Here is a 23,899-nt window from a genome sequence, read left to right as displayed (position 1 = left end):
TGGAGGAGCACAGTCCTGGCAACTAGTCCTTCTTGCCAATGACCACTGGTAAGTCCCACCCTCCTAGGCACTCCCCACCCCCAGGAGACTGCTTATGCTCCGCCCACAGCAAGCGGCCGTCCTATGTCATCAGCCCCCTTCTGCACACTGTGCCAAATGCAGGAAAGCTGCAGCAAGAGAGCACTGTCCCACGGGGGCCTGGTGCACAGCTGTGACCTGGCCTCACTACGTAGTGATGACATTACCTGAAGACATGTCTCTTTTGAAAACCCTTTTCTAAGCTAGAAGCTGCTCCTTTCCAGTTTTAGCTGTAGGCCCTGCCAACCTGAGGAAGAGCAGTGTCAGTTGCAAAGCAGCAAACCTGCTATGGTAAGTGCAGCTGTTTGTGTTTCCTGAGGACTCAATAGAAGCAGTGAGCACACATGGTAGCCCTCTTACCTCCTCTCTCTGAGAGGTGCCAACCTCTTTCTCGCTACAAACACTTCGCCATCACAGTTCAACTAGTACCCAAACCTGCCTTCTACCCCACAGCTAAGCTAGGCATCTTTAATTATCTATGCTTCATTTTCCCATGGGTCTATTCGGTGGACAGAAAGCACCCCCTGATCTGGGCATGTGTAAGGGAGGAATGGAAAACAAATGATGCCACCTTCCTGGGACAGACTGCAAGTGGTACCTCACGCTCTGAGGATGCTTACATTAGCAGGTATTGTTGACGCCACAGTTAACCACTACTCTTGGCCATATCACAAGCTCTGAGAAGCAGGGCACCACAGTGCCGTGGCTCAGAGGCTGATCTGCCACCCCAAATAGACAGGACCCCATAAGGACACTTTCTAGTGAGGTAGAAGCAGTCCCTGGCTGCTGCAACATGGCTTTGGGTGATGCTTCCCAAAGCATGTCCCTAGATGGGTGGGGGCAACAGCACCTGGGAACCAGGAAGCATCCAAACACACTACTGGCTGCCACTTGCCCCCAAGCTACCTACTCCAGAAACTCTGGGCTGGGCCCAACAAGAGTTACAAGCAAACTCAGTGGCGAAGCTGGCACAAGCTAAAACTTGAAGCCCATGAGCTCAGACAGATAAACACCTAAGATCATAAGGTCATGGGAACACCCAGCTTGGGACAACCTGTGTATCACACCCCAACGTAACTAAGCTGACTCCTTACCAACAGCACTCACTGGTTTTGGGTTTTGAGGGGTTTGGTTTGGGGGTTGGGTTGGGTTGGGTGTGTTTGGTTTGGTCCCTCTGCTGTTTCCTCAGGGAAAGGACGTGCCCCTCACTTTTCTGTCTCCAAAAGAGAACAGCAACATCCACATCTGAGGATCAAGGTAGATGCGTGCTGGTTTGGGATTAGCCCTCAAGGAATCCCTATCTTTACTGTAGGTCTGCCCAAAGGTCTAATCAGAACTAGAAAGACAGCAAAATGATCCTTGCTTCTTGTCTGCTCGTCACCTTGGGTTTTTTCCTACCCACTCCATTCCAGAGCGCTGAGGAAAGACATTCAGAACAACAGACACTACACCTGGCACACTGATGTCTCAGGCACTTATTTGTCCAGCCTACGACCTAGCCCTGCCTTGCTAGTCAATGACATGGAGAAAGCCCACACCACTAGAGTGACTACACAGCCCTCCAGCAGATCCTCTGGACAGAAGCCAACCAATGCTGAGACATGAAACCTCACACACCTCAAAAGAAATAGAGAAAGACTGTGGGACTAGCAACAGACTTGCAAAGAACAGCGGCTACTATTTATATGGTTCTTAATTGGTACTAAAGTTTGGATCTCCGATGTCTCCCAAATGCCCATGTTTGAAGGTCGGGTCCCACACTAGGATGCTACTGGGAAGTGGTGAGATCTTTAAGAGCTGTGGCTTAGTAGAGGAAGTTAGGTCGTGGGAAGCATCCCCTGCAATTGGGGCTCAGAGCCCTTCCTAGCTGATGTGAGGTGAGCAGCTTCCTCTATTATGAGTTCCCACTGTTAGGAAGACAGAAATCAGCAGACTTGATGGATATAGGGGCTGGACGCTGCCCTTGTGATCAACAGCGGGTACAAAAAGGCCTATAGCTGATGCCTCTTACTCAATGGCTAAAGGAAGGGAACCTAAGCTATATCTCTGACCATGGAAGAAGAGGTCACATCCTAAACTTCCCAGAAGTCATGAACTGATAACTATCTAAACCTAGTCCCAAGAGTTCTAAACTTTACAAGATTATTATCTAGCCCAGCATCTTTCTGATAAAGAACAAGGACATAGCTCTGCTCCCTCCCTGTAAGACTCAATACAAGTATGCTTGTCAATCACCCGTGCAGGAGAACACCCCTAAGGAAGCCCTTCTGTTTTAGATGCTTTAGTAAGAAGTTAAATCATGTAAATCAACACAATGGTCCTTTAGGTCACTGTGTACTTCCACCTTAGGAGTACGTCTGCTATACTCTGCCTACCTCCTATATTATGTAGTAAATATGCTACCTTCTAAATTAAGGTCTGAGTGTCTCACCTTAATCCTTCAGATTCTTCAGAGATCATAAAGACAAAGGAACTGAAAGGAGGTGGCAGCAAGGTCCCAGTGACACTGCCATGATACACAACCTCTTCTCAAACCAGATGGCCATAAACTGAAACCATGAGCCCATGAGCCCAAATGAATCCTTCAAAGGTAATTGTCACAGCACCTCCCCATCCCCTGTAAGACTAAAGCAGGAGAATCTTCAGTTTGAGGCCAAGCAACATGGAAAGGTCCTATCTCAGAAGAAGGAGAAGGAGGAGGAGGAGGAGGAGGAGGAGGAGGAGGAGGAGGAGGAAGAGGAAGAGGAGGAGGAGGAGGAGGAGAAGGAGAAGGAGAAGGAGAAGAGGAGGAGGAAGAGGAGGAGGAGAAAAAAAAAGACAGATTTCCTAGTCTCTGGTACTCTGTCATGGGGACAGACAGCTAACTGATACACTATAGTAGACACTCGGGCCCTGACAAATGTGAGCTTACATCTTTCTCACAACTACTCAACAACCCTGGATGGTAGCTGCTGTCCTTAGTTCCACCAAAGAACGTAGGGCCTGAGACACAGATGGTCCATAAAACCCACCACAGTGTACAGCCTTTACATGGTGAGGCAGGAAGCCAAACCCAAACACTCTGGCTCCATGCTCAATGTTCTCAGCCATTATAGAACTCAGAGCGACTGGTTCCCTACACAAAGACAAGCCACCTATCACTGCTTATCAGAATACTGATTTTAAGACCCCGGAATCCAGCTCCAGAGGTTGCTGGGATGGTTCAGCAAGGCAACAGCACCCGCTACTAAGCTTCACAGTCTGAGCTCCTTTTCCAGGAACTACAAAGTGGATCGAGAGAACCAACTTCTGCAAGTTGTTTTTTGACCTACACACATGCACTGAGATACACATGCATGCAAGCAAACACACACATACACACACACACACACACGCTAAATATTTATTAAAATAACATTTTTAAAATCCAGATGCAACATCCATTACCATATGGTCCTTATGGTCCTCAATAAAAATGTTAATTATACTGGTTTTCACCTTTCTCTTCTCTCCTCCCTACTCGAATACTATCCAAACCAAATGAAAGCTCAAGAGGGGGTTTCTCTCTTCCCATAATTCCCCTGGCACTGTAGCACTTAACCCTAATTATATACCTTCTGTCACAGAGACATCTCTAATTGCTTCTTGTATATTAGCTGTATACCCCTCCCCACTCAACTGTAAAATTCCTTGGAAGTATCCATATTTTCTGGGAAGCAGGCCGAGGCCCAGGCACTCACATGTAGATTGAGATTATTACAAACTTAACTGGCTGTCTCCTTCACTTTGCTTTCCTGACACTTCTTTGTCGAAAATCCTTAGAAGCAGGTGAAAGGCTGAAGGTGACTATATAAAGCTCGTGCTGGGTGGGCTATGACATCAGCACCCCCTGAGCAACAGCTGTTTCCAGATCTGCACACTGTATCTCCGCAGCCCCACAGAGTAGGTGTGCAGGCCCAGGCTTAAGGGAGAAGCAGCTTGGAACCCTTAAAGGGGAAGGAGGAACACATCACCAGTGTCACTCAAGCCTGGCAAAAGAGACTGTTAAAAGACCTGTCCACAAAACCATTCCTCTGTCTATGTCCATAAGGTGGAACAAGGCTCCTACCAGGGCTTAATATGTGATGTTCAGCACAGGCATGTGTGTGGAAGGCTTGATCCCCAGCGGGTGGAGCTATTATGGACACTTTTAAAAACTTTGGATGGTGGGCCACAGCTGAAAGAAGTAGGCTACCAGGCAGTCCTTTTGGTACATTGTCCCTGAACCCTTCCTGGTAGCTTTATTCTTCCTGTATGCCGTGATGGGATCTCCTCCCCCTGCTGCCCCCATAAGGCCAGACAACCGCAGACTGAAGGCTCAGGGACCCTGAGTGCAATTACGTCTCTGCTCTTAGGTTGTTTCTCTTGGGTGTTGGGTCACAACAGCAATTCAACTGTTAAAAATACAGCATCTAAAACAAACTCCGCCCAAACATATGGCCTTTATTTAAAAAAAAAAAAGTTCCCATAGCTGGGAGGGTAGTTCAGTAGTACACCATATGTTATGTTTAGCATGTGTTTTAGCATGTGTTTAGCATGTACAAGTCCCTGAATTCAAGTTCCAAAGCCAATAATGAGGAAAAAGTGTTACCATAACAAAGAAAATTGTAAACTTTATTTAAGGTTATTTTAAGTGAGATGACAATACCATACAGTATCAAAATAGAAACAATGTCAATTCTCTCCTTGAGACTATAACCCAAGCAATGCCAATTATGTTTTCTGGACTTTATTGAGAACTTCAGAAGCATTCCAAAATGAATATGGAAAAGCAAACATCAAGTACAATCAAACCAATGTCTAAGAACAAGAGGGCTTCGTGCCACTCAAGCAAACATGATACGACACTCCAATGAAGAAATAAAGGCTTGGAACAGAAACGGCAAAACGCTGGGAAAGAACTAAACAAAATACCAGCCCCTGAGGCATCTCAAGATTAGAAGACTGAGCTTAAGAGGTCAGGATTTGGTTTGGGGTGATGACAACGTTCTATGGAGGGATCATGTTGACGCTTGCCCAACCTGGACAATCACACTACTGAATTACACAAAGAAGACTGCCTGGAAAGGCTATGTTCTATGCCTTGTACACAGTTCAAAAGAAGATTATTTTAAACCCTGTTTAGTGAAAGGAACCAGACACAAAAAAAGTATCATATAGTATGCACCACATATATAAAATTAAAGAAATGCAAGCTATAATGGTTACACAAGTCTGGGTCTAACAGGAAGGTTCTGACTCCAAAATGGACCCAGGGGAAGTCTGGAGTTATCAGAAATGTTTGGTATCTTCACTGTGGCACTTTGAAGAGAGCTTTCCGAAATAAAGTACACATTTTAAATTGATTTCTTCACATAAATTACAATTCTCAATAAACTGACAAAGTCTTGTGTATGTGGACACACGACATACAATCAAACCAGCCTCACGGAAACTATGAAAGAATGCATGGTTTAATCAATGGTTTAGTAATACTGTCGTACAAAATAAAAGGGGGAGAAGAAACTCTAATGTGGGGGAGGGAATAGAGAATAAGAGGGGAAGAACACAAGATAAAATGAACAGCTGGTCTAAGAAACAGAACAACAACAAAATAACATTAGTCACACCTCAATTCACTAAGAATCACATAAATCCTTACATTAAAACAATGAGAGCTCATTAGCTAGCCACAAAATAGGGGTAGATTATAGAGATTATTAATGTCCGACACTAACAAGGATGTGGGTAGCATCCCTGAAAGTGCATAGCAGCTCGGCAGTTCTGAGAGTAAGTGAGATTCAACGTGTGCTAGTACTTTACTTCTTAGCCACCCCGAGCAGGGTCCTAGATGTAGGCCCCTAGAGCATCAGGTCTCCAACGTACCCTTGCAACAGAATCTCCAGACTAGGCACGGCACAGCACAGATCAGCAGCTTCTGAGCTGAGACTTTCTGATTCAGGAGGTCTAGACTCTGCATTGCTAGTGGGGAGCATGCTTCCAAAACTACTACCTCTAGGATCCTTTCGTGGAGATCAGTAAGAGAATGAAGCCAGCATTCCATTCAGTTTTGCTTGTGGTAACAGGGTGGAAATGAGTTATGCATCTAACACTAGCATGCACACAGACATACATATAACATACATGAATATGTGTATATGTATGACTGCATACACACACAGTGAGATATACATATATGTATATGTATACATATACATATCGCCTCGGTATACAGAACAAGCACAAACTTACACAAAACTACCTAATAAAACATTGAAAAGAATTCTGTCAACTCTCAGGAAATGTTGGAATGTTTCCAAGACAAACAGTTTTGGAGGGTTGAAGTGCTTTCCTTTTGCAGTACTGCAAATGGAACCCAGGACCCTGTGCATGCTGAACAAGCACTCTCCCCTGATCCACAGCCTCAGCACCCTTTATGTAAACTGAAGAAAACACATCAAGTAACACAACATCTTTAACAAATACTCATACGCACCGCCCCCACAAAACCTCATTCACTATATGAGAGAAGACTCCTCTTGCAGCAGAGGGAATGGAAGGGAACGGAGAGGCCAGCTACAGGCAAGGGGCTTTGTACAGTGCGAGGATCTGATGCCAAGAACTGACCATGTCTAAGAGGGAAAAAGCACCTAAATTCTAAGTTCTCACTCATCTGCATTGACCTAAAATAGCTGTTCCATCTATCTGGCCACTGAGGCAGAGGGATTCTTTCTCAAATACAGCATGGCGTAATTCAAACCTCCAAAAAGCAACATTACATTGAGGTCTAGTTTTCTCTTTGACAGATTAGAAAGAAGCTGGGGTTCTTCTTGGCTTTTGGCAAAGGAGACATGTGTCTACCTGTGTGTGTATGCCTTCTTTGCCTGTGTATATCTAGGTATCTCTGTGTGTGTGTGTGTGTGTGTGTGTGTATCTGCATGTCTACCCCTGTGAGTAGTGTGTCTACATGTTGAGGCTCTGAATGAAGATCAAGCATCCTAGTAAACACTGAGCTACACCTGGTCACTAGCCATGCAATTCGGTTTTACTGAAACCAGAAGTTATTGCCACAGCTACAGAACCCAGCCATCTTCCTGGCCACAGGACCTGCCCTCTCTTCCCCTTCATTCATTCCCTGTTCCCCACACCAAACTGAAATGATTCAAATGAACAAAAAATGACTCTTTTTTCTGACTGGGTACCCTAACTGAGGTGACAAGCTGTGCACAGCTAGTGGAATGAGGGACTTTACTGTAGGAAGCAATAAATAAGCACTTATATTCTCTGTCCTTTTTCCTCCTTGCATGGATACTCTTTTTTGAACCAACAAGCCCAAATTTTTAACACCCATGCATACCAAGAAAGTTCTAAAAAAGAAAAAAAAAACTGCAACTATCCAGAACAGGCAAAGACATAGCCATCTGTAATCTGTCCTGTCTCTGAAGAACATAGGCCACCAAGTTTCCTCAGTCCTTGAGCAGGTTTTACCTTTTCTACAGCAGTGCTTATCACTGGATGACAAAGTTGGGAACCTATAGGTTTCCTGAAATGCTTTGCAGGGAATGAGGTTTTATCAAAGAACATATGATAAGTGTCTGGAGCACAGTTTTAGTTAAAAACAGCCGAGCCTAGCATTGAGTTCTCCTTTAGGTTTTTATGACTTAACCTCAAAAGAGTGCCCTTGATTCCAGCTCCAGAGAAGCACCTGACCCAAGCTGAAAATGAAAATATGAGCAAGATGAGCATCCAGATCTTGATGTAAAACGGATGTTTATGGTCAACCAGGGCCAATTAGGAAAACACACAAGGGTCTCTAAGTGCCCAACACACATAACATGTACAGACTTTGTTGTGCTTTCTTTATTCTAAAATTATTCAGGAAAGAATCCCACTTACAGACATAAAAAAAATAATGAGAAATGTGGTAAATTCTAGTGCTTTTCTGTTATGAAAAACGTTTTTAAATATGAATAAGCATTTACTAAGCTACATACTGGTCAGACATTATGCAAGACATTAGAGTTCTCCAAGTAAGATATTTTAAACAATGTGTGCCTTTAATAACTTAATATGTTGAATTAGTAAGCGTTCTTTTTAAGTTCCCTGGCATTTGAAGTAGTTCAATGTCAGTGACAAGTGGCAGAAAAGTATTTATTTTACTAACAATAAAAACGTTTGGTCTCTGAAGCAGAAAAAGAGAGGTGTTCTCACTTTGTACAATAACTATCTGAACTGAACGGTAGTGGTGGCCACCTCCTACAACCCAGCAGGTCTGTGATGAAGACGTTAAAATGTGCTCCACAGCTTAAGAGGACCACTAAGGAAACCCAAAGGACCAGGGCATCCAGAAGGAAACAGGAAGCGAGACAAGGAACGAAGACTTGGTGCACATAAGAAGGCCGCTCCGGGAGGTTTTCCCCAAAGCTAGGCACCGCCAGCTGCGGGCACAGGCTCTGCAGCTTGCTTGCTGGCTTGCTCGGCCAAGGCAAGGCTTCAGAGCTGGAAACCTGCCACCTGCTGAATCACCAAACATCCCTGGGCTTCCCTTTAAAAAAAAAAAAAACCTGACCACATAAGCACCCAACCCCAGCTGGCTTCTTCCCTGGACACCTAACAGCCGGACCAATGAAACGCCTCGACATCTTCTCCCCTGCCTCAGAACTGCCTCCCAAACCGAAGGCAACTTCTACTAGGATTCGACCTCGTCAATCTCACTCCTTTCTGCTCCCTTGGCCCCCACCACAGCTGAGGTTCAGCCCCTAGTGCCAGAAGGCATATGGAGTTGACAGCACACCAAGACAGGCATTCACGACGTCCACAACCAGGTAGCCAACTAAAAACGCCTCCAATCTGAAGAAGGTAAATTTCGGGAGAGCTATGACACAAGGCAGGCCTCAGAACACTGAAAATAAACTTCCCATCAGAAACAAGCCTTCTGTCTTTTTTTTTTTTTAATGTGTGTAGCGCTGATCTCGGTCCTGTCTGAAGGTGAAATGAAACATCCGAGAAGCACCTGCCCGGATTCTCTTAGCTCCCCAGGTCCACAGCATCCTTCACCCCGACTATTACTTGCGACAGTCAAAAGGGATCAAGCGTTAACCAGAATCCGTTAGATGGACCAGGGCACCCGGGCCACCGGAGGAAGACAGTCGGAGTGTGGGTTACGATCCGAACCGAGGCAGCGCTGTTACCGCTGATGTGCCCTTGACAAGTCGCCTACGATCACTCAGACCCCTCATTCTCTGAACGAACCGCGTCCAGAGCTACGCAGATGCCCCTGCAGGCCTTACCCTTTAACACCCCCACGCGGCGAGGACACGAGAGGTCTCAGAACAGTCCCGAGCCAGGGGCTGTTACACCGCCTGGGGAGAAAGGGGCTCGCTCCTCCGGGAAGGGGGATCCCACCTGTTATGCCGTTGGGGGTCATCGAGGGGCCGTGCTGAAAGGAATCTCAAAGCTGAAGACACTTGGCCCCGCTGCGATCAGGCCAGAGGGAACCAACTGTCACTCTGCTGCCCAGGGTTGTGGGGGTGGGGCTGCGATTTGGGGGGTCCACCCCTAAGCACTACGGGACCTCTGGCTGGCTTCCGCCTGAAAGGTCCTCAGCCCCGGGCTCTCCGGCCCTGCTACCGTCCGCTCGCCCCAATGTGACACCAGGCAGCCTTCCAGCCCGCACGCAGCACCTCGGAAAGGTGCCCACTGACGCCTCCGCCTTCCTCCCCGCCCAAGTTGGCGGGGGAGCCCCGCCGGCGGCCCGCCCCCTCGGAGCCGGGATCGCGGCCGCCGGAGCGCTCCCCCGCGCCCACCCCCACGAGCGGCCGCGGGGGACCGCACGCCAGGTACGCGCGACACCGCGCGGTGTGCGCTCACGCCCCCTCGCCCGGGCTGCCCGCCCGCCGTCAACCGAGGTCAGGCCCGGCCCGCGAGACTCGGGTCAGATCCGGCCGCTCGCGACCGGGAGGTCGGCCCTCCACCCCCGCCCCGCGACTCACTTGCACGCGAGTCGTGGCAGCCGCCGGAATTCTTTCCACGCGCCGAGCCCCGCGCCGCGGAACGAAACCGGGGCAGGGCGGCGTGCGAGCTCCGCACCCGGTCCCGCTCTCCGGTCCGCGGTGCCAGGCTCCCGGGACGAGCAGCCCGCCCGAACCGGCCCTCCCTGCTCCCGTCCAGCCGGCAGCCCGCCGCCGTTGCTCCGGCCGCCGCCGAGCTGGCGAGAAGGCTTCTGACTTGGAACCTCGGGCTGCCGAGCATGCCCAGTCCGCGGCGGAGCCGGGTCGGCTTCCCGCGCGACGCCGGTCCGTTCCTCCGGGTGTTCCCGGCGGCCGGGGGGCGGGGACCGCGGACGCTCGGCCGGGGACCCAGCTGAGTCCCGCAGGACAGCTTGCCCTAGGGTGTGGGGACTGGGGGGTCCTCTTCGTTTCTAGAAACGGGAACTGGAGATGCGGGCCCTTACCCCCTCCCCATCCCAACTACGAGAAGAGGAAGGCCCACATGGTGGGTTTCATCCTCCGGGATCAGAAGCCCAATTAGGAGCCAGCCCAAGAGTTGTGCTGCTAAAGCGGCCAGAAAGCTGGGAACACAAACTCAGCCTTCGAGAAATTACCATCGGGGACAGCTGTTGGAGAACTACACTGGCATTTCCTTCCCCACCAAGCCCAAGAGCTGCGACACTTGTGACTCCCTCATGATTGATCATTTAAAAATGGATGGACCTCAACCTCTTCCGGACATTTTCCGAAGCTCTAATCCTTGCACTACTATCTTCCCCCCCGAAAAGTCAGGGAGTCTGCCGGCTTCCTAAGTCGCACAGCGCCGGGCTGCACGAAGGCCCGGGAGTTCTCGGGAAGAACCGGGGCCCCCTAGTCCGTCCCGGCCCCACCTCCCGCCGCTGCTCGGAGCTGCGGCGAAAACCTGGAGAGCGCCGCACCAGGGCCGGAGCACTGCGCATGCCCAATGGCCCCGCCGGGTGCGGGTCGCCAGCCGATTTCCTCCAGCTCGCGCAGCGGAACCCGGTACTGGGACAGTGGTCGCGCGGCAGAGACAGCAGCCTTCCGTGGCTCCGGCCTTCCGGGCTGGCCGCTCGTACCGCCGTGGCTTGGGTCGCCCTGGACGCACTACCCGCAGGGTCTGTTCTGGGAAAGGGGGGCGGGGGGGAGACCAGGAACGGCCGTGCCTGCGTAACACGTGACTGTCCGCCGAGCTCCTGAGCAGCCATCTTCAGCTCTCCCGGGCCGCAGGCGAAGAACGGTCCGGGATCCGGGCCGACTCTACCCAGTCGCCTCCCCACCAGGCCCAGGTCCCCGCCCTCACCTGCAATACGCCCGTCTACAGATGGGGTACAGCGGCGCCGGCGTTACCGGGAGATCGGGCAGTCACTGGAGCCAGAACCTAAAGGCTGAGAATTGAAGAGCCGCTCTCCTGGAGCTGATGGCTTCTGCTTTTCCCCAGGGGCGGAAGTTGGGGAGAGGAGTTCCCGTTCCTAAGGCGCCGGCATCGCTCCTCCTGCCGCTTCCCTGTTCTGACCCATTCCCGGCGACAGAGGATGAAGGTGGCGAAAGATGTTTGGACAGCCGTCGCTCTCCATGCTTTTCTCCTGCTGCTGGTTAGCTTGGATGGCGATGGTGTTAGTCACCTGGGGTTCCGAAATCTTTGGGCCCGCAACCTCATTACCCAAGAATTCTTTATTTAGAACGGCACATTCACGACCACACCTAGACCTACGGAATCAGAAACGCCACTAATGGGCTTCCTTCCTGAAATCTGGTTAACAAGCTCCCAAGGTGAATCTAATGGCCGCTTTCCCTAAGCTGTAGAGACCCGTTTTCGTGTGTGACGCTGAAAACTTAGTGTCCTCTGCCCCCAAGCACAGTGAAAAATCGGATTAAAAATGTGTCTGCTCCTGTGTGAGCTCTTAAGGTCTTGTCCTCTCCTGCACCTCTGGACTCTTCACCTTAGGACACTATGCTATCGCACTTCTCAGGGAGATAAGAAAGGATGGCTTGACACATGCTGCCTTTAAGTGACAACTGACAACTTGCTGTATTTGGAGTGTCAACCCAGAGCAAGGGAGTGGTCTGACATTATAGTAGCCCCGCTGGGTATTTTCATCAGTTTGTACCTAAGAGGTAAAAAAGAGGCTTGCTGTCTTGTGAAATAAGTACTGGACAGCCGCTGGCTGTTTGCAATGTTACTTTGCATTTTGCTGTAACCAAGGTCAAAGGACACGTGCTGCTGCACAGCAAGTCAAGGAATCCAGACTTTTAAATTCTCCCCCACCCTCCCACACACACACACACACACACACACACACACACACACACACGTTACAAGTGTGTCCCAGTCAATATAGGGTTAATTTAGATTTTCTTTTTTTCCACTGTATTTTTGAAGTGTTTTATAGAAAAAAATAAACAGATTTTTCTATATGTAGTTTTAGGAGTATTCATAATACATGAAAAGGGTAAGATACAAAAGGATTTTATATTCCAAATTTCACTCCAATTTCAAAAAATAATTCTTAGAAAAAGCACATGTAAATATAACATAGCTGGAAGTAAATATAGGAATGATAATCTAAAGAGATATCCCAGCCTTTAAAGTAATTTGAATGGTATGGTCATAAGAGACACTTCAGAGTTGACATACTTTTAAGTTTAGTTCTGGTCTTTAAGTCAGTCACTCTTTATACCCCTCCCCCCAAAATTAATCAAGATAAAATGTTCCTTTTCTAGTCCACTGAACAGTGAAGAACCTTAACAGGAGGCAGAGAGGTACCTCAGCAGTTAAGAGTACTTGCTGTTCTTGAAGAGGACCCTAGTTTAATTCCCAGCACCCCACATATCTCCTTGTACACAAAACATCTTTCCCTGCATCTTCAATGCCATGTGATGGATCTGTACTATCTTTGATCTTTGGGATTCCCAGCACATGAGTTGGCACCAAACAGCCCTTAGTAAATAGTTGCTGAATCATAACTCATTATTTTCTGTTTTTCTCTGTGCTACAGTTAGGTATAAGAAGGTTAAATACATACAATGGAAATGTCTTTGCTATCCCTTTCTAATTAGCAACTTTCTCAATCTCATGTAGATTTTAAGGGGATTTTCAAAGTAGACATTTACTACTGATGGCCGCCATGGACTCATAGGTTTGGATTAATTGGTCTTCAGTGGAACTGTTTGGGAAGGATTAGGAGCTGTGATCCTTTTGTAGGAAGTGTGTCACTGGATAAGCTCATGCTATTTCCAGTTAGCAATGCCCACCTTCCTCTGCCCCACTCTGTCCCTCTCTGCTTCCTGTTTGTGAATCAGTAAGTTTTAGCTACTGCCCCAGCACTGACTGACTGACTGCCACCATGTTCTTCCCATTGTGTTCCTGGACACCAGCCCTAAAGTTGTAAGCCCCCAGGTAAATGCTTTCTTTTATAAGCTGACATGGTCATGGCAACAGAAAACTTCATGTCAGAAAAGAGCAAACAGAAAACTAAGGCATTTCACTAACAAGGGACAGCGGAATAGAGGGTGTCTATAGAGTGCTGCTGGGGACAGTACGTATGGTATCCCTAACAAAACCACCACTTAAGTCCTGGCCTTTCAAGTAATCTGTATGGAACTCCAGACAGGTTTAATTCTTGCCTCTCAAAGTGAGAGTGCTATAATCCACCCCCTCTTTGTTTCCCATGGCTATCATGAAAATTAATTAGATCCTTAATATAAATATATGTCTATAAATTTTTATGGACAATTAGAAGTGAACATAATAAAAAGCATGGAATACTGTTCAACTCATCGTGAATATCATATTTAGCAATCCCCTTTCTTCTAGGTCGAGCACTAGAGCCATCCCGGAAGTAGACAAAATGACGGGCACATGTTATCTCCAGTTAGCATTTATAAGCGTGTCCCACAAAGCCTCAGTGCTGAAGGAAGGAAGGCTTACATGGTGTGGTCCCTGAATTTTATAGTTCCAAAGCAAACTCTTCAAATCTAGGCCATGCTGCGGTGAGAGCTGTAAAAGTTGAGGGCTGGCACTTTTTCTATGCTTCCCTTAGAAGAGATTGAAGGAGTGGATCAAATGTCTTCCACCAGGGCTTGTACTGTGTAAAGGGTAGGATACACTTTCCCCCTTTGTTAGACGTCTTGAATAATAAGGTAGCAACAGCCCTGGGGTAATTTGATAGAATCGCAATTAAATCCTGTGCACTCCAGTCTAGACTAGGGCTTCTCAGCCTTGTGGACATTTGGACCAGATGACATTCTGTTGTAAGGAGCTGTTGTTGTCCACCCCAGGACCTTTAGCAACATCCATGGCCTCAACCAATTAGATGCTGGTAATAGCCCTGCTCACTTTAATATAGCCAAAAATATGTCCAGATATTGCTACCTATCTGTTGAGAAGGTGGGGAGATTCAGCAGGCATTGAGAACTACTCTTTTGACAGTGGGCAAAAAGGAAGGAAGTGAATCCAAAGAGGCTGGGATCTGATCTTGAGCATCACCCTTGTTTGGAATCACCCAGCACCTATTTGCTGTCCATACTGCATCCACTCACCCAGTGATCGTCAAGCTGTACCAGATACAGCACAAGACAGAAGCAGAGTGTTCCAGTTCTCCTCTGAAGGCACATACGTCATCCTCATCCCAGTATCTACCCTTAATCAAAGTTCTTAGACACCACATGCTTCATACTTATACTAACATTTTATTACTTATTTGAAAGTCAAATAAAATTCAGTCTCTTGTATTTTTAACTGCTTGATCTGGAAGCCCTACAGACATAAAGTTTTATCACCATCCTAAATTGCAGCCCCATGAACTCATAGCTTGACCTCATTAAAAAGTTAATGCAGAGGTTGAACTAAGTACGGTAGCACTTATCTGTAATCTCAGCATCTTGGGGTGTGGGGTAGTCTTGGACCCATAAAAAGATCACTCCTCCCAAAACATGCTGCAACCACTCTTTTTAAAGAAGTGGGGGATAAAGAGCCCTGTAGGGATGGCTCAGCAAGCAAGAACTCTGGCTGCATTTCTAGAGGACCCAGGTTCCAGACCAGCATCCAGTGGCAACTCACAGCCATTTATAATTGTAACTCCAGAGAAGACGATACCCTCTTGTAGTATCTGTACCAGGCATGCTTCTCTTGCATTGACATACATGCAGGCAAAATATCCGTACACATAATAAAATAACATTTTAAAAGAAAAGTCAGTAGAACAACAAATTTTAAGAATGACAAATTTCATTTAGAAAATATTTATACCCCTTATGAAAGTTCTAAAAAGCCATCCAGCCTGTTTTGGCTGACTGTTTTGGCTTATACAGCATACCTTGTGTTGAGAACACTTACACTACCACACAGCTAGGCAAACCCATAACATAGAGCCTTCCAGTTCTAGGAGGTGAACCCAAAGGCCTAGGAAAGCAGTCTCCTGCTGAACTACATCTGCAGTCCACCAAACACGTCACGAAGTGCTGAGTAATGAAGAATTGAAATTGTGCGCGTGCACTTTCATGCAGCTTACGTCTGACTCTCTTCCACATAGCTCTACCTGTAGAATCTTTGACAAGAACTTGAGGAAAAAATATTCCTCATACCAAAAATGAAAAAAAATAACATAATTTTTTAAAAATGTTTCAAAGACTGGTGAGATGGCTCAGAGATTAAGAGCTCTTGCTGAGGACCTAGGTTCAATTCCCAGCATCAACATGGTAGCTCCAGTTCTAAGGGATTCCACGCCCTCTTCTGCCCACCACAGGCAACAGGCATACATGCGCTGCACATACATGCATGCAGGCAAACACTCACATACATGAAAGTCTTAAAGAAAATCAGAATGTTTTTCACAAAATTAATAGACCAGATGGTGTCCATATTGTTGACATGCAAATAAAGCAGAATTACTAACAGTAGTTGGATTTCACATGCAGTAGGGTCTGGGGGCTAACATTCTTACAAAGTATCAGAACATAAGATGTCTTAAGTAATTGTTTGAAGTAGTAGCTCCTGTACTGTGCTGAGGATGGGGGGATACCAAGGTTCAGAGGAGGAGACCAGATGGCAGATTCAGGATAAGCCCTAAGAATACTTGAAATTTATTTAATCCAGTGTCTCATATCATCTTCCTCATCAACATTCAGGGATCCAGACTCACAAAAGCCTTTAGAGATGGGGGGTGGGGTGGGGGAAAGGCGGGTGGTCAGGGAGCAATTTTATTAGGTCAAAAGCTGGGAGGACCAGCCTTTCCCTTCTATAAAATCTTTTTTTTTTCACTTCTTTGTCAGTGCCCCTAATTTCTTTTAAGCTGCTTTTAAAACAGTTTCTATTCTCTCTGTATGAGTAAGAATGAGTGTCGCTCCTGCCTCCTTGCCAGCTTCTGTTGCACTTGAATTTGTTGATTGAGTGTGAAGAAAGAGGCACCCTAAGAATCAAATCTGGAAACTTATGACAGTGCCTCCTGGAATGATGTTGTGCTGATCTCTGCTGTTGCTGGGTAATGCAACTCCCGAGTGATGGGGATGGACTCAGGGAGACAGCCTAGTCTTCCACGGGATCTGGAACCAGCAAAGCAGGGAAAAAGGATTTCCATCTCCTTGCCTCATGTCTTTGGCTTTGATTTTAGAGATTTTTGTTGTTGGGGTTTGTTTGTGGTTATTTTGGGTTTTTGTTTGTTTTGCTTTTGTGGGGGGTGGGGGAGGTGTAGGGGAGTTGGTTTGGTTTGTTTGTTTGTGACAGGATCTCAAATAGCCCAGAATAACCTCCACATTGATACCTAGTCAGAGATGACCTTGACTCCTGATCCTCCACCCTCGCCTACTTGGGCTGAGATGACAGGCATTTTCTACCACCAGACCTGGCTCATTTGCTTGATTCCAGTCCCTTATGGAGCCTTCTGTCTGGTGGTAGAACAGACTAATCAAAAAAGCATTTCAGTGAATATCTACCCATCCCTGGAGATCCTGATTTACGTGATCCAAAGCAGGACTACACATCAATAATTTTTCGTAGCACTTGGGAGGCAGAGGCAGGTGGATTTCTGAGTTCGAGAGTTCGAGGCTAGCCTGGTCTACAGAGTGAGTTCCAGGACAGCCAGGGCTACACAGAGAAACCCTGTCTCAAAGAAACAAACCAATAATAATAATAATAATAATAATAATAATTTTTCATAAGTTCCATAGATAGTTCAAGCAGACAGTCTGGGCTGGGCTCATGTGTGGAAATTTAATACCCACTGTGAGATATTAAGAGGGTGGAATTTAACTATATTTATAGGAGATTTTTAGCCACTGGGGAATCACTGAGCTAGGCCACGCAAATTGTGACCTCAGGAACTTTAGTAGAGCACTATAGAGTATTGTGATTTTATCTTACAGCAAGAGTGACAAGTCACTGAGGTGTGGTGACATTGTAAGATTTGCTGTGGCTGATGCCAGCTTCTACTTGCTTCCTTTCTGGTGTTGGGCTTTTGCTGCCACCGCGTTTATCCAGATCTATCATGATTCTTGAGTTGGAGTCTTCCTCACATCCAGGTTTCGGGTGTGTGGGACAGAAAGACAAACCCAGGAACCCACTGCCTTGTTGATCCTTGGGTGCCAAGTTTCCTGGAAGGTCCCTGCCTTCCTTTCACATTTCATAATCTTCAAGTGTGTTTTTGTTTGTCTGTTTTTTTTGTTTTTTTTTTATATTCATAATGTCCAGGGCTTTTAGTTGTGCTTCACAGCGACATCAGGAGACAGTCTGCTTCTACAGTTTCCTAAAGGTAAAGGTCACAGAGGTTTTGAAAGGCATTCTGGGAACTAGAGAGATGGCTTAGCAGTTAAGAACGCTTACTGCTCTTGCAGAAGACCAGGGGTCCGCTCCTAACACTCCCATGAGTGTGAGTAGCTCATGATGGCTCACAACCACCTGTACCTCCAGTTCCAGAGGATCCAATGCTCTCTTCTGATGTGCTCAGGCCCATGCACACACGTGCTATACACACATATACTCAGGTACACCTATGACACATAAAATAAATGATTGTTTTAAAGACATTCCAAAGAAACAAAGGAAAGGTTAGGAAAAAGCTATTGCAAGCCGGGCCTGGTGGGACACAGCTGTAATCCCAGTACCTGGGAAGCAGAGGCAGGAGGATTAAGTGTTCAAAGGCAATGTGAGTTAGGCGAAATAATTTTTTTCAACAAAACAAACATAGATACATAAGTGGTCCAGACAAGGGAAGACTGTGTGGTGGAGGTACTGTCTCATCTCCCATGTTTCCCCCACACTCTCATTCAGCATTTGCATGGATCTGGGACACAAGAAAGAACGGGTTTCCTGGAGCATTGCACTGTGGTTAACGGGGTGCCAATGCCATCCAGATAATATTTGTTTCATTCCAAAGCTTTTAAACATTCCCACCAGAAAAAATAACTATTTATTTTATATGCATTAATGTTTTGCCTGCATGTATGTCTGTGTGAGGGGTTCGGATCCTAGAATTACAGACAGCTGTGAGCCCCCATGTGGGTGCTGGGAATTGAACTCAGGTCCTCTAGAAGAGCAGCCAGTGCTCTTAACCACTGAGTCATCTCTCCAGCCCCAGGGGAAAACACCTCACTCCTGAAGGCACCTCACCAATAGAGATGCTTCTTGACTTTTCCAGCGTTTTACACTCCCAGGTATAAGCAACATTAAGCAAGACCGAGCTCATGTTTAACTTGAGTAGAACTTTAATGACTAATGGCTTAAGTTGCTTCTTCAGTTGTGGACCACTGAGATTTAGCTGGGGTTTGAGTATGCCTTCTGCAATTTCAAGGCTATTTCTAGCAACAAGGTACTGGAAAGTTATAGCCTGAATCACTCCCAAGGGCCATTTATAAATGGCAGAACACCCAAGTTGTTGCTAATGGGAAGTCAGTATCCTCAAGAGATGAGGCCGAGTTGGAGGCTGTAAGTCATTAGGGATGTGCCCTCAAAGGAGACTATGAGACCAAAGTCTTCCCCTCTAGCATTGCTTTCTGGCTGCCCTGAGGTGAGCAGCTTCCTCAACCATGTATTGATGGCATCCTGGGCTATCTGTCCACAAGCCCAAATGCCATGGGGCCAACCAACCACTGAAACTGAGAAAAAGAAACATATCTTCTAATACTGATTAGCTCAAAGATATTCTTATAGTAACGTAAAGATGGTTACTATAGGAATTAAGAGATTAGAAACCTCACATGTCAGTGATGCTTAGGGGTAAGGTGTTGGGAAATGATTAAGATCAGGTAAGATCATTAGCCACCATGGTCAAATATGGGTGGCTTTATACAAAGGAGAGGGACCAGAGAAGACACATCTCTGGCCATATAACGTTCTACAGACTTCAGGACTCTGCAACTAAAGACCATCATCAAATGTAACCCCTTGGCCAGGTCTTTGAAAACTATGAGCCAAGGTAACTCTCTTCCTTCTGTAGCTCATCTGACTTATGGTATTATGTTACTGACAATAACACTGGTGCATCTAATATAAAAATAAAGTCATGTGTCAGAGTTTAAATAACCACAAAGCAGGGATGACTCTGGCTGTACATTAAAATAAACAAAAGAAACACAAAAAGTATTTATGCTAAAAGTCTACTGAGAAATTCTCACTCCATTTGTCTAAAAAAGCCCAGGTTTTGGTATATGCTTTCTAGAGAATGATTACCATTCACTAGCTACCTAAAATGGAACTGATGTTCTTAAAGGGACACTATCAGAGGCCAAGGAGTTGTTGCCAAACCTATAAAACTGCACACATTTGAAGGGCACAGCCTTGGCTGCTGCTTTTCATCATTTTAGGATTTGTAAAATCCCAAGGTCCAGGCTGCGGCCCAGACCAACAAGTCAAAACCTTAGTCAGAAGTGTGCAGCAGAGGAGAGGGCAACTGTCTAGAATCTTTGTAGCTGGAATTAAGAAGTACGACTTTAAGTGTCTAATCCCACTATTAGGAGTGTCTCAGGGATCAGAATAGCTCCCATTTGTCCTTAGGGTTAAGGAAATTTATCTAATTCAAAAAGCTCTTTGGACTTCTACCGAGCATCTTTGATTCAGTTCATCACTCTGCTGCTTACGTATGTCTGTCATTTCATCAGAGTTCCTGTGCTATATATGAGGAGTCGCTTCCATGGCCTCCTTGAGAAGAAAGCGTCTTGGTATTGGCCTAACGGCATCTTTGGCAGGAATTCCAAGGCTAATGCTAACTGCTCCTTATTATCTCTAGTGCTTGCCCTCGAATTACCGTCTAGTTTCCTTTGTTGTTGTTGATGCTGCTGCTGCAGCCACTGTTGTTGTTGTTGTTGTTGTTGTTGTTGTTGTTGTTTCGAGACAGAGTTTCTCTATGTATCCCCGGCTGCCCTGGAACTTGCTTTGTAGATCAAGCTGGCCCCTAACTCTGCCTGCCTCTGCCTCCCTGAGTGCTGGGTTTAAAGGTGTGTCCAACCACCCCTGACTGAAATGGTTTTTCTTGAAAGTAAAGGCAAGCAGATCTCTGAGTTAGAGGATCTCTGAGTTGAGAAGGGGAGGGGGGAATTCTACTGTAATGTGTACTTTTAGCAGGAATGACAAATGTCGGGGTAACCTAGACAACCGTGTGGTCACTATGTCCTCTGGGAACTTACCTAGTATTTTAAGCCCCTTTTAACTTTTCTTCTTTCCAGAGCTCTTATCTTCTCTCACAAACCACACCTTTGTAAAAGGATTGAGGGCCACTGCGATGGCTCAGCAGGTAGAGGTACTTGAGGCCAAGCCTCACAATCTGAGTTTGAATCCGTAGGCCCTGTAGAGTGGAAGGTGATGCCGGATTCCTCCCAGCTGTTCTCTGACATCCACACTTGTAATACATATGCCCACACATAGACACACAACACACGCAAAATAAATAAAATAAATAATCAAATGTGATTTACTTTACAGATTTACAGCCAGCCTTGCCCTCCTCTCTTTGACTGCCACTGCCTGTACTCTGAATCACTTTCCTACACACAGCAATTGTGCCAGGAATTGTTTGTGAACCCCCAAAAGACCACCAAGGAGCAATCATATTAGGGTCTCTTTATTCAAGCTGGAGGTTAGGTCACACTAGCATTTCTGACACAGAAGAACAGCAAGGGGCCCCGAGCCAGTTTCAGACAAGCATTTATAGAGGCAAGAAGGGGTTTTCTAGCCTGGTGCACATCTGATTGGAGGGCCATTATGGCTTTTAACATAATTGGCTGGTGCTGGGAGCCAAATCATAAACTTAACGGTCTGTTTTCCTCCTGATTGGTGGTTGTTAGGAATTGAAGTGTCAGGGGCGGGCTTGTAACCTGGGGGTGCAGATTCGTTGGGGAGTAACTGGAAACTGGTGCTAGACAAAGGTTTTGTTGGGGAAGAAACCTGGAAACTAGTGTTAGACAAAGGTTTTGTTTGGGAGGTAACCTGGAAACTAGTCCATAGTTAACTTCAGTTCAGCCTTTGGTCAAGTTCTCTTAAGATGGAGTCTGAACCCAAAAGATTTGGTCTCTCATTCCCCCCTTTCTCTGGTAACTAGAAGGCCCAATCAAAGGCTTCCTGAAGTTATTATTATATTTTATAGCATGTCAGGGTTGTCATTGTCCAGTCCTTGTGGTGTCCCTGGGGCTTGGGTCGGGGCCCCAACAGTGGCAGACAGGAGGTTAGTCCTGAGGCTGAGTTTCTTTCTGTTGGTCAGGGTCATCTCTAACTGCAAACAGGTCTGTGATTTCATGATGACCTTTAGGGCAGTGGGGTAGAGGGGACTTGTTTCATAAAGAACATAAAGTTTAGGGCAAACATGTTTATGTGCCCATTGGACACCTTTGAGATTGTCTAGCAATTGGTGATCCTCAAACTCAGCAATGGCCTCTGCCTGTGTATGAAGAACAGTGGGGGGTGGGGAGGGAAGGGGAGTTTCATACCCAGTAGAGTTTTGAAAGGAAGGAGAGTTACTCGGTCATTGTCAGTCTCTTAGGTCAATTTAGTTAAGGTCTCCTTTAGGATTTTGTTCATTCTCTCTACCTGTCCTGAACTCTGGGGTCTCTATGTACAATAAAGTTGCTAATTAATCCCCAGAATATTGGCTAGTCTCTGACTTACCCAGGACACAAAAGCTGGTCCATTGTCTGACCCTATCATCTGAGGAAGCCCACGTCTTGGCAGTATGTCCTGTAAGGGCTTCTTTGCCACCGTGGATGTAGTTTTTTGTTCAGTAGAGAAAGCCTTAGTCCAACCTGGAAAGGTATCTAAAAACATCAGTAAATATTTATATCTAAATCTTCCCGTTTTACCTCTGTGAAGTCTGGGATTTGTGTCTCTGAACCTATTACTGGAGTTCTTTTTAGCTGGCAGGCTTTAGAGTTGTTGACAATCTTAGCTGACTTTGAGTTGGCATCTCTAACCTTGATTTCAAATCCTGCATTCTCTGGACGCCCATGTGGGAAGAGCGGTGGATCTTCTGAAATATGTACAGACCCTTTTCTTCTGGTATGATGAGTTTTTAATCTGCTGTTCTCTACCATCTGTCAAAACATTGGGACATGGGCAAATTTCTAGTCCAGGTTAGGTCAATACTTAGGGTGGTCAGGGAGCATAGTATCCCTTGGATGTAGAGAAGTCAAGGGCAATGTGACCCTCAATGCCACAATCCTGGCAATATTTCTCTCGTGAAGTTAATGTTGAGGACCAGGGCAGAAACCAAAAATTGAACAGATCTGGTCAGTAAAGGAGGCTGGGGGAGACAAGGAAAACAAAGGCAGAAGAGTGGAGGCTGACCAAGGGGAGGAACCCTGGGACACACATGGTGAGGAAGCGACATGACAGAAGATGACTCATGACTATTGCATCGTCCCTGGTTCCAAGAATCACAGTGGACACCCCGTGCCTCGGGGAGTAAATAACAAGCTCTAGATATACTGGGTTTTCCTGTGTCCTCTGCAATATTGCCTCAGAGTAATATGTTCTTCTGCGTTGTGTTCCTGCAGCCTTCTTTGACTGTAACACTTCTGCATTGGAGCTATTGTTAAGATAAGAATTTCTGTTTTGTTTAATTACATACATACATACATACATACATACATACATACATACATACATACATACATTTCTTATTTATTTTGTGGTGTGTGTGCATGTGTGTGTGTGTTTTAGGTTCTCTCCATCCACAGTGTGAGTTCTAAGGATTGAATCCACGTCTTCAGTCTTGTCAGCAAGCACCTCCACCCACTGAACCACCTTTCCTAAGGATTTCTTGAGCACAAACAGTAGACACACAGTGTATCTGATTAAGCAGGAGGGCTGAGAGACAGGCAAGCACAGTGTGATTCACCAACAAGGTGCCGAGGTGTGAGATCCCTTTACTGAACCCAGAAGAGAACACCACTGAAAAGCTTACAAATGGTTTATTTCTGGAATTTTCCATTTAGAATGTCAAAGTGCGGCTGGCCACAGGTAAGTGAAACCGTAAATAAAGGGGAACCACTGTACTGTCATAGTCATCTATGAAGGATTAAGGAGAGGGTTCCATTGTGTGTCGCATCTGCCCCCAGCGCCCACCTGGTTTACCCTGAGCAGGGGTCCTTGTGACCAGCAGAAATCGTCGTACAGAGTCTGGTCCTATTCCACCCTTCTGCCTTCGTCTGCCTTTCCTTTTGTAAATCCCTATGTTCCAGTGCTATACCACCATTTCCCATCGTAGGTATCTGCTCACTAAACTACTCCAGCTCTAGTATCCAGTCACAATCTATCTTCTCTGCCTGTCAAAATCACACAAAGATGAGAGAGAGAGAGAGAGAGAGAGAGAGAGAGAGAGAGAGAGAGAGAGAGA

At 46.4% G+C, this 23,899-nt stretch overlaps 2 protein-coding genes across 5 annotated transcripts in view; one reads left to right on the top strand and one right to left on the bottom strand.

The window, feature by feature from the left end:
- Positions 1–11,506, bottom strand: part of Sgms1 (sphingomyelin synthase 1) — a 256,971-nt gene extending 245,465 nt beyond the window's left edge. For 2 of the 4 annotated variants that reach the window (XM_028764013.1, XM_028764021.1), the window contains exon 1: positions 11,386–11,506. The gene's annotated coding sequence lies outside the window, so the exon portion shown is untranslated. Of the gene's footprint in view, positions 1–9,480; positions 9,644–10,067; positions 10,161–11,385 lie in introns of those variants that run through there. The other 2 variants (XM_028764014.1, XM_028764015.1) reach the window with 2 other exon arrangements.
- On the top strand, positions 10,782–13,855 carry LOC114618327. The gene is made up of 2 exons (XM_028764035.1): positions 10,782–11,200; positions 11,524–13,855. The coding sequence occupies exons 1-2, from the start codon at positions 10,782–10,784 to the stop codon at positions 11,762–11,764; spliced, it is 660 nt and encodes a 219-aa protein (XP_028619868.1). The 3' UTR covers positions 11,765–13,855.
- The last annotated feature ends 10,044 nt before the right edge of the window (positions 13,856–23,899 follow it).

This window comes from Grammomys surdaster, unplaced genomic scaffold, assembly GCF_004785775.1.
Source record: "Grammomys surdaster isolate TR1022 unplaced genomic scaffold, NIH_TR_1.0 141, whole genome shotgun sequence".
In the NCBI taxonomy this organism is placed as follows: domain Eukaryota; kingdom Metazoa; phylum Chordata; class Mammalia; order Rodentia; family Muridae; genus Grammomys; species Grammomys surdaster.
The sequence above is the reverse complement of the archived record's forward strand: the minus strand, read 5'-3'. Positions and strand labels throughout refer to the sequence as shown.

Coding starts and splice junctions, on each gene's coding strand:
- LOC114618327 (XM_028764035.1), top strand. CDS start 10,782: ATGGACCTCAACCTCTTCCGGACATTTTCCGAAGCTCTAATCCTTGCA. Junction 11,201..11,523: donor CTGGACGCACTACCCGCAGG/GTCTGTTCTGGG, acceptor GCTTTTCCCCAG/GGGCGGAAGTTGGGGAGAGG.